Genomic DNA, 10,647 nt, shown 5'->3' on the forward strand with positions numbered 1-10,647 from the left:
TCCCTCTCTGATTAGAGACCACACTTGGGTTTTACACAGTCAGATATTGCAAGGAGAGATATTATGAACTATATTAGAATGAATATTAGAATTAATTAAATCTAGTTGAAAAATTCCAAAAGCCTTGTATTTTCTTTCTATAGGTATAAGTTATCTGCAGCCAAGATTGACAGCATGGTATGGAGAACTCCCTTACACTTATTCCAAAATTACAATGGAGCCAAATCCTCAAGTACGTTCACATTTTATAATTAATATATTTTTATGGACTAAATACTAAGAATTTATAGAACATAAAAAAAATAATCCTCCTGGCTAGGGTCTGTGAGACACCAGTCCTTCAGCCCTTGGTGACTATCATAATATTCACATTCCTTTTGTGACCTAGTGAAACAGTTAAGGATGAGATCAAAATAAAAGCAGTGCTCAGCATCTTCAGAAAAGGGAGCTGATTTTTTCACCCATTCTCCATTCTGTGTTTACATTGGTCTCTCCGTCCTGTGAGGTAGTATCCTTCAGTCTGCCCCATGAAATCAGATCATCCCTTTTCCTTTCCGAGGCTATTTGGTCCTTTCTGAAGAATCTGGAGCTTTTTGTGTTGATTTTGGTGCTGACTGGTGCTTTCAGATCTCCAGCTTGTCATCATCTGAGATGTCTCTACCTCCTCCCTTTTGCTTTGTTCAGAATGTCCACTCGGCCAGGCAGTTAGAGCTTAGTCTGTAAATGAAAATTGTCAGGAGGATGGAGTTGGTACACAAGAGATTCCTGCTGAGTTTGTAGGGTCCTTGGCCCTGGCAAGGGATGTTATGTGTTAATAAACTTGGAGGAAAAGAAGATTCTGTTCACTGTTTGTGACTTAACAGAAGTGTGAGGCATTTCAGAGGATGTAGTTAATCTGTGGCAGATACTGGTTAATTTGTCATGGAAAACTTACACCTGAAGAACATGGGAGAGGGTAAAAAAAACTGACCAGATCATTATGGTTTTTTTGCCAAGAAGATTCACGTAATCATTAATTCCTGGTTTGCCATTTTGTACGTAGCCCAGGTTAATAATAGACTCTTGATCATATGAAGTTATTTTGGAAACCTGTGTTGGGAATTGAGCTCTCTGTCCAATTCCTGTAGTTTACTGTTACCCATGTTACTTGGCATTATTAACTGTCTCTTGTTTTAACAATGATTGGATCAGAGTATGGAAGTTGAGCACTACCAAGGCTGGGGGTGGGAGAAGAGTGCTTGTTCATTTTGGTTGATCTTTCCAGATTAAGTTGGAAGATGCATGAAGCCTATTAAAAAGTGGTGGTTTAAAATAGGAACTCACCTAGCATTTCTCTCCTTCCAGACCCTGTTGACAGTTTGAAATTCTTTCAAAAGGATTAGAATTCTTTAATTTGAAATTGGATCGTTTATTCAGAACATGCTTCAGCTTTGCAGATAGATTTTTTAAAATCTTTGTTAAGCTGCAACCTAATTTTCAGGGTTGGTATATGAGTTAAGGTAACCAGTCCTAAGACATGGGGCCAAGTCAGGTTTGTAAAGCACCCTTTCTAGAATTTTCTTAAAGCTGAGTAGACTACCACCTAACCAGAATGGTTTGTTTATTTTAGTTTTAAATTGCACCATAGATATAGTTTTTACTGAAAGGGGGAGGTGGACTAGCTAACTGTACTCTCCATGTCCATTTTAACTCTGGGATTCCTTTATTTCTTTAGTGTTTACTGCATTCTCATGACTTTTCATGCTGGGATGCCATTCTTGTGTATGTCAGATACAGACATTTAGGCTCCCTTAGAAAAGTTTAGCTCTTTGGGTTGTAGGGGAATTGGGGAAATTGGTGCAACAGTGATAAGGGGAGGCTTTGTCCTCTGGGTCATTGCTTTCTGCTCCCCTATCTTTCCATCAGCCTGCCACTAAGAAAAATGGAGATAATTGCAACCTAGAAACAGTACAAAATTTATTACTGTTATATCCTGTGAACTATAAAACCTGGGCACGCCAAGAGTTTTTCCTTAGAGTTCCTCAGCCCTTTTGCAGAAAGACCATTCTCTTTTTCATTCATTTCGATCGATATTTATTGAGCAATTACATGTGCATGGAGACACTGATTTATGCCTCTCTCCTTGTTAAGTCCTGGCTCATCTTTGCTACTGTGATGTTGTCAGTAAATGCAAAGCTGTAGATTCATCGGGAAATGTAGCTAATTATGTTGTCTGAGGCACTTTTAGGAAAAAAGGGGTTGACCTGAGGTCAGATCTTGGCTCACTTACTAAATGTAGTAGTAAGTAGTTATGGACTAAATACAACCATCCCCTCCCCTGGCCCCGTTCCCCAGCCGCTGTTATTATGGCTTTCACATAAGTCTGAAAGCAAGAATCTCTAAAAGCCCTTCCTTGATGATCTGAGTAGCCAGGAACCCTGAGTGATCCTGAATGATGACAGTTTTCTTTGGCTCTTGTCCTTTCCTCCACCTTCATACGCACTGTCATGTATTTTGGAAGAATTGTTGAGGAACTCTGTAGAGCACTTTGTTTGGGCTTCTAGGAGGAAAGACACAGAAACTAACAACAAAGAAACAATTCAAGGTGTCCCAGTGGAAGGTGCAGAGTGCTTCATGCAGCTGGGGTCAGAGCTTCCTGCCAAGTAGTGAGGAAGCAGGAACTTCCCAAAGAGTGGCCCAGCCAGCCTCAGTGACCCAGAACCCCGTGGGCCAGAGGGGAGGCTCTTTAAGTCTTCTTGAGCCCTCTGTGACACATGTAAGAGGGTGGTCATGGTTCCCATTAGATGAAAGACAATTGGCTTTTCACTCTCAGGGCTGCTGTGTAGAAAGTAGGCCATATAGCAAGCAGCCTTAAAATCTTTGTAAAAATGATCCCATCCACTCTATCTCAGAGCAGTGGTGGGCCCCCATTGAAGTGCCTCTTCTGCTCTTATTCTGGGGAAGTATAGAAGCTTCCCCTGATCTCTTCCTCCTCTGACCTCAGTACTTTGCTGTCAGTGATATACTTGGCCTCTGTCTGGCATTTCTGTTATTTAATTACTTGTTCTCTCTCCACTGCCGAGCCAAAAACTTCTTGTAGATGGGGAGCAAATTCTATTTAGCATTGCATCCCCGACAGTGCTGACCCTAGCATGGTTCCTTGCATGGAGGAGGTACTCAGTACATTTTTAACAATTGAATCATTTTTAATCTTGCATTTTTATGTTATTTTTACAACTCCCCAAAATAAACATAAATGAAAACAGTCCCATCTTTCAAAATAAATACAGGAACAGAATTTAACAGGAGGGTTACAGAGCAAGGTGGTTATTTATGCTAGAACACTCCAGCTAGTACCTGCTAGCTACCTGGAGGCCCAGCAGATGTGCCTGGTCTGGTGTGATAGTTCTGAACCAGAGCTGTCATAAGCCTGCCGGTTTATTAGCCCTATTGTTCATAGACATGGTTTGCCCTGGTTCTCTTTGGTGACAGTCGTCTCCCTGAAGTGGGTCATGTACCAATTGTTTAAGTTGAAAAGAAAAGGAATTGGGTGGCTAGATTTTCTCTGGTCCTTCTTTGTGACCGTGGTGGTGGTCTTGTTCAGTCACGTCCCACTCAGCATGTGTGGGCTTTTCTTGGCAGAGACACTGGAGTGATTTGCCTCTTCCTTCTCAGGTGGACTATGGCAAACAGAGGTTCGGTGCCAAATGACTTGCCTGGGTCACCCAGCTAGTGACTATCTGAAGCCAGGTTTTAACTTGTTCTCCCTGACTTCAGGCCTCGTGCTCTCTGCACCGAGTTACCGAGCTGCCTCTGACTGGGGTGTAGGCCAAGCCTGACTGCACCTGGGTGACTGGTCGTTATTGTAGTTTGTCATCTGGTATCATGGGAAGGGACGAGCTCCAGAAACAGCAGGAGCTCAGCTGCTAGGTGTGTCAGGGGATGGGCCCCAGACTGGCTCCCCTCCTGCCTGTGTCCAAGCCCTTGCTGCTGATGCCCTTCACCTCCTCTCTCTTCCCCTGACCCCTGCCCTGCTCTGCCTGTCCACAGTGGCCTCCTGTGCTGAGTATGCTGAAGAGCCGCATCCAGGAGAACACGGGCCACACCTTCAACTCATTACTCTGCAACCTTTATCGAAATGACAAGGACAGTGTCGACTGGCACAGCGATGATGAGCCCTCGCTGGGGACATGCCCCGTCATCGCCTCCCTCAGCCTGGGGGCCACGCGGGTCTTTGAGATGAGGAAGAAGCCCCCCCCAGTGAGTACGCTGTCTGACCCCGTGTTACCCCCGGGGTTGTCGGAGTGCCCAGGATTACACTTCTGGCACCATTGTAGGAATCCTCTAGTCAGCAGACATTTGTTAAGCATCTACTGTGGGCCAAGTGCTGTGTTCGGTCCTGGTACAATAGCCCTTGTACTCAAGGAGCTTGCATTCTTCTGAGGGGAGACTTGTAAATGTGTGGGGATGTGAAAGACACATACAGGCTAAGTACAAGGGTTTCTTTGGGGCACAATGAATGGAAGGTGGGGGATCAGTGAAGGCAGAAAACAAGAGTGTCATGGCTGATGAGGAGAGTGGTGGGTGCCCTGGCGACACGCCACCCCCTGGCCAGCTGTTTCATTGTCTCCTCATTCATGTTTTCAGTGCATCATTGAAGTACGAGTGGCTTATTTTATCCTTGCAGATAAAGTCTCTGAGCCAGAGAGAGATGGTGGCAAACTCACAGTCACAAAAGTCAGTGACGGAACCAGCTCTAGGAGTTGTCAAGGCTTTAGCTTTCCCAGGTCTTTTCAGTAGATGAGCCTGGTATTTCACCTCGACACTCAGGAACACTTGACCTGATTCCTACCCAAAGTGCTAGGGTATCCCTGAAGAGCCCCCTGGGGATGGCTCCCGGAGTTGTCACGGTGGGAGGGTTCAGTGTCACAGTCTTGTGGGGAGCAGATGCAGTGGGAAGTCCACGCCAAGAGCCAGTCTCCCCCAAACTTGTTCTGTCCCCAGGATTTTCTGGGTCCTGGCACTCTGACAAGATCCCGGCCAGGGTGGCGTGCTTGTGGGCTGCTTTTTAACTCTGACCCGATTCAGCCCGTAGACATGGTGGTATCTGTTCTTCATCAGAAATCTTGCCCTGCAGGTAAAGCTAGATAGAGCAGTTGTGCTGAGTCACGTGTGGATGCCTAGATATGTGTGGTGGGCTCAGCATCTGTTTTGTGGAGGTTATCGCATTGTCTTACTCTTGAGGAGCAGCCGGGCAGCTGTTTGGAAGCAGCTGCTACTTGGAGTCCTAAGCCTTTTGAGTTCAGACCCTCGCTCTGCCATTCACCCTGTGCTCTGGTGTCCTCCTCTGTAAAGAGGGACACACGAGCTGCTCCTCCAGGACTGTGCACTTCTAAAAGTGCTTTGTGAACCTGGAAGCTCATAACCCAAGCGCCAGCTTCAGTCCCAGCTGTACAGAAGAAGGTAGGTGCTTGGCCCTGCTCACCTGCTGAGTCATTGGCAGAGCTTGGTCTTCAGATCTGGGCTCCCATTGCCAAGGCTGGCACTGGTCAGATGTACCAGTTATTAACAGCCAAGGTGAAGGCCTCCTGAACAGCACCGTTTTCCAAACCCCACAAGGTCATGCTTTGTTGGGGCTGACTTGCAATCAGAACGGCAGTGCCTGGTCCTCGATGGGAAATCAAGTCCTCCAGGGTTCTGTGGTCCACAGGTTAGAAACCACTTTATGTACTAAGCTCTCTCTCCATTGCCTGACATAGCTTTTTTAATGAAATATTATGAAAACCCCTTTAATTCTGGTTTCAGTTTCAAAGGTAAAGGGACAGGCAAAGAAACTGAATGTTGAGTACGTGTGAGGTGAATTAACAAATTGATGAATACAGTTATAGAATAACCTTTCCCAGTGTCTGGAAGCAGCATCATTAGAGGAAAGTAGACTTGGATCACAGCAGCATGAAAAGCCCTCTTGCTTCTTTCTGTGTTGCTGCAGAGATCAGCATCTTGACAGGGTTGTTAGTTTTGCAAGTTTCCTGTAGTGCCACACGTTCGGCTGGGCTGGAAGCATAAGCCCCTATCTCGGCACTGATAACTTTGGAAACAGGCCCCAGAGGAGATTGTTTTCCTCTCCCTTCTCCCCCAACATAGAAAGGAAACATGTTCCCAAATTGGGCGTCTGTTTGGTCTTCTCTGGAAGAATCAGGTCTATGAACATAGTTCCTGTAGTCTAGGAAAAGAGTGAATTCAGATGAACATTGCCTCTGGGATACTAAGTTGGCTTGTTCTGTGCTCATCCCTCTTTGTTGCTCTTAATAATAGTTTGGGGGAAAGTTTGTCTTATCTTTTCTTTCAGTAGGACATTTGGGGGTTGGGGAGAATCTCCTGCCAGTTCCAACGCCTCCTTTTCTGATCTGTCTGACTTGTCTGAGCAGTGGCTTCCTGCCTGCAGGGTGATGTGGGAAATGTGGGAAAAAAAATTCTGCCATCCAGGGGCCTGCCATTCTGCTCAAGGGTAGTTTGGACTTTGGGTCACTTTCAGAGAGAACTATATTCTCAGCTTTCAGAATATGGACCCGGTGGCTTTCCCCACAAAGTGAGTTTGTACTCCCTTTGCTTTCTGATACCTAGGCAGACATATGGAGTTAGCTGTCATCTGCCAATGGCTCCAGGGTCTTCAGTTCTTTTTCTGTGAGCTTGTCACAGGGCTGGGATAGTCTTGTTTTGCAGAGATCAGGCCCTCCCTCTCTGATTCACACGGTAAGCTGAGCCACCATGATACAGGGGGTCCACATTCCTCACCATCAGGAATGCCTTGCCTCCCTTAATGTGCCCCGCCTCATCACTGCCATGGCTCCTGGGCTGGAGTGCCCTTTCTTTCCTAGGCGCTGTCCTCCTTTGTCTGGTTTAGGGTTAATGACACCTTTAACATATTCTAAAGACATGTCCTAAGTGCATCAACACAGAAACACAGAGTGTTGGGATGGGACTGGACTCTGGGGCTGATCTTGTCTAGCCCTTCATCATGCAGGAAGCTGCTGGGTCCGGGCTTGGCTGGAGGAGGGGAGTGACTGCATCAAGGTCACACAGCTGGTCAGAGACAGAGCTGCACCTAAAATCTGGGTTTCCTGATGCCTTCTTCAGGAACTTCTCTACTCATCCTACCGCCCCTTGGTGTGTGTAGAAACCAGCGCTCGAAGGCCATCAAAGGTCTCTAGGCTCTTGGACCCCAGCACAGTTGTATCTCCAAATGATTTTGCTGCAGTGTTGAAGTCCAGTTGTAACGATTAGCTGGGTGCTTTCCCTGGCCAGCTTTAATTCTACACTGCAGTGCAAGCCCGAGAGGCAGTGACAAAAGCCCGTTGGCAGGCTGCTATTTCTCCGTCGGTTACCAGGGAAACAGTGATGGCTGGAGGAGGAGGGGGTGTGTTATTAGATAATAGCAGGAAGTTTTGTGATGCACCAGAGATTTGGATGCCAAAAAGCTTGGTTGTTTTTTTTTTTTTTTCAGCAAATAACCTCTAGGTAATCTCTGTCCTTCGGCTGAATCATCAAAATGAGCTGCTTTTTTCATCCACCTCAGGGTGACTTGAGCTAATAGCAGTTCTTCCATTCTCTCCTTTCCCTGGTGCCTTTGCAGGGAGCAAGGGGAAATCCTGCTGCCTGTGTCACCGGGGGTGCTCTTGCGCTACCACAGCTCAGGTCAGAGGCTTTTAGGGGGTCTGGGGAGTATGTGAACTTCACAGGTGACCTGCCCTCCTGGGGTGTAGCCCCAGTCTTATGTGTAGAGTGAAAATCATCAAGTAGAATTTGAAAATCTGTTTTTTAATGGCTCTACAAAGTATGGGAAAGTTGAGATTCATTCTAACCATTGACTAGAGTCAGAGAGGTAGGAAGATAGAGATGGATGGATACATAGAATAGACAGATATACAGGCGGGGAGAAAAGTAGAGATAGGTAGATCAAGCTAGCAATAGATGGATGGCTATAGAAATAGAGAGGAGTAGAGACTGAAATAGCCGAGTGCGTGGAGATAGATGAAGAGACAGGATGACTGAATGGAGGATTTACTAATACACAAGTACAGCAAAGAAGGCAGACTCTACTGTTGAAGAGCTGCTAGTCTAATGGGGGACCTGTGGGCCTGTGCTTGGGGTGACTGGCTTCAGGCCAACCAGCCAACAACAGCCACTTTGATTTCCGCATGGCCCTGTCCCCCTCATAACTGCTGTGGGTCTCCTTGCTCTGGCAGCTTACTTGTAGATTCCTGCCTCATTTGTTTCATTGCTTGGCGAGGACTTGAGAGAGATCATTGGACATGGTGGTCTTGTGTTTCAGGGCCCTGACCACAAATCAGAAATGTGGCCCCTTCTGGACCATAGACTAACAGAAGAGTGTTAGGGATGGGAGGAGCCTGTGACACCTGTGAAGCCTCCTTTTCACTTGAGTGAGAAGGGTCCTGGGGCCCAGAGAGGTTGAGGGATTTGTCTGAGGTCTCATCGCTAGTCACAGAGGAAGAACTTGTACCTTGGTCTTCTGGGACCCTTTCAACTGTCTTTCATATGGGATTCGTACCACCACCATCACCACCACTGAATAGAAAAAGTGAAGCAGAAACCACGCTGCGTGCAGCTGGCAGTGTGTGCCACACTCTGCGGCCCTCAGACCCCTCTCCTTAGAGGATTGTGTTTCATGATTTGCTCTCTGGGACTGAGATTGACTGGCTTTCCATGTTGTGTTTATCTGTGGTATGGCATGCATTGTGTGTAATAGTCTCCTTTTTCAGTAACGTTTACTAAGTGTCCACCGAGTGCTGGGGGGTGGAGATATGGAAAGAAGTATAACCTGACCTCTCCTGGAGCTTCCATTTTAATAGTGCCATCTAAACTGGGCACAGGGGCCGCTAGGTGGCACCAGAGTGCACGGAGTGCCCTCCCTGTGTGACCCTGGGCAAGGCAGTTCACCCTTTTTGCCTCAGTTTCCTCATCTGTAAAATGAGTTGGAGAAGGAAATGGCAAAGCACTCCAGTGTCTGTGCCAAGAAAACCCCCGTGGGGTCACGTAGATTTGTACAGAGCTGAAATGACTGAGTGAGAACAGCAACAACAAAAAGGCACAGAGAGCTAGAGTATAGACTTTGCAGATAAATGAATGAAAAAACATTTATTAAATATTTACTAAGTGGAAGGCACTGCACTAAGAACTGAGGACATCCAAAGCAGCAAGTAAGGCAGACCCTGTTCTCAAGGAGCCTGCTTCAGGTCACTGAGTGTTTATTGAATTACTGATATGTTAGAGATTGTGCTAGCTGCAGTTCAGACAGAGGCAAAACAGGGCGTGGACGGAGAAGTCCCAGAGTTAGGCCAGTGATTGACATGTCATTTCCAGAGATGTTATGTTGCTTTAAGGATGCTTCTCCCAGGGAGAGTCGGAAGTGATTGGGAGGGAGTGTTGTACACCCCAGCATGCCACAGAAATGACTGGGCAGCAGTCGGGCGGACCTGGCTTTGAGCAAGATGTCTGTCAGTTAGAAATCTGCCAAGTCTGGTCTCCATGTGGAAGTCTGAGATCTGATTGGAGAGCCAGTGGGGATGGCATCTATGCCTTCTACTGTAAGGTAGAAGAGAAGTACTTTCCAAACAGTGCACAGAGAGTCTTAAAAGCAGCTACGTAAAGACCAAGACCCAACAAAGACACTTAAGGAGATTGTCAGTCCATCGTGAGTGATGCATGCATCCATGCTGACCAGCGCAGCTGTGCTAAAACAAGATTTGTGTTGCCATTTATTCCCTTGACATGGTATTAGAGGGGGAAAGGGAGAAGCCTTGTGAGGCTTGAACAAGGTTCAGAGCCATTTGAAGAATTACATAGCATTGGATGGGTGTGATCGGGAATGAGTGACAAGGTTTTGGAGTTCCCATTTCCAGAATTATCTCTTGGTTTGGGAAGTTTTTCAGTCCTTAAAATACAGATAGCTGGGAAAATGGAGCTTTTACTGATTTCTTGCTTTTCATTTATTCTTTGTTTGAAATCATCTTTGGCTTCCTGTGGCCTTATTTTCACTCTAGATTTCCGGCCCTGACTGCCCCTGGGATTGACTTGTTTTCACAGTTTTCAGAGGGTCTTTGGCTGCTGGCTCTGTTAGGGGAAGTTGGCTGTGTGTGAGCCTTTCATCTCAGCCACACTTCCTCTTCCACAGTGGTTGCCTTTCCCGTGCCTGTGCCTTGACTAGGACAATTATCATTCACATACCATTAAATTGCTGCTGAAGTTCTGTGGGTTTGCTGTTCTGCTTGGTGTATCAGCAATGCCATATTCACAATGCCTATAGAGATTACAAATATGCTGATATAATTATCCATCACAAAATACATCAGGTTTGCCATGTGGGGAAATAAACTAGAAAATTTATTAAGATACCAAAAGACTGAGTCCCAAAACCAGAAAGTGAAAGCCATCAGAGTAGTTATGACATTGGCACAGGTAGATAAAGTAGAAAGCACCCACATTTTCAAGCCCTCAAAACAGAACAGGCTACCTCAGGCAAAGGTCCTCCTCTCCCCACTCACAGCAACCACCCAGCGTCCTGGAAGAGCGCTCCCAGCAGCTCCGGCCCCTGGCAGTGCTCAGCCGGAGTCCTAACTCAAAAAAAAAAAAAAAAGGCAACTGCCCCCA

The 10,647-nt window shown here is 46.4% G+C and overlaps 1 protein-coding gene across 6 annotated transcripts in view; it reads left to right on the forward strand.

The window, feature by feature from the left end:
- Positions 1-10,647, forward strand: part of ALKBH3 (alkB homolog 3, alpha-ketoglutarate dependent dioxygenase) — a 57,697-nt gene that overhangs the window by 22,927 nt on the left and 24,123 nt on the right. For all 6 annotated transcript variants that reach the window (XR_011168942.1, XR_011168943.1, XM_069091466.1 and 3 more), the window contains exons 8-9: positions 144-232; positions 4,030-4,239. Coding sequence is in view for 4 of the 6 variants with exons in the window: in XM_069091466.1 (XP_068947567.1) it covers positions 144-232; positions 4,030-4,239 (299 nt within the window). In the remaining 2 variants the exon portion in view is untranslated. The remainder of the gene's footprint in view (positions 1-143; positions 233-4,029; positions 4,240-10,647) is intronic.

This window comes from Petaurus breviceps, unplaced genomic scaffold (genome assembly GCF_028583685.1).
Source record: "Petaurus breviceps papuanus isolate PSGF00001 unplaced genomic scaffold, PetGlider_PUasm1.0 188, whole genome shotgun sequence".
NCBI classification, from domain to species: Eukaryota; Metazoa; Chordata; class Mammalia; order Diprotodontia; family Petauridae; genus Petaurus; species Petaurus breviceps.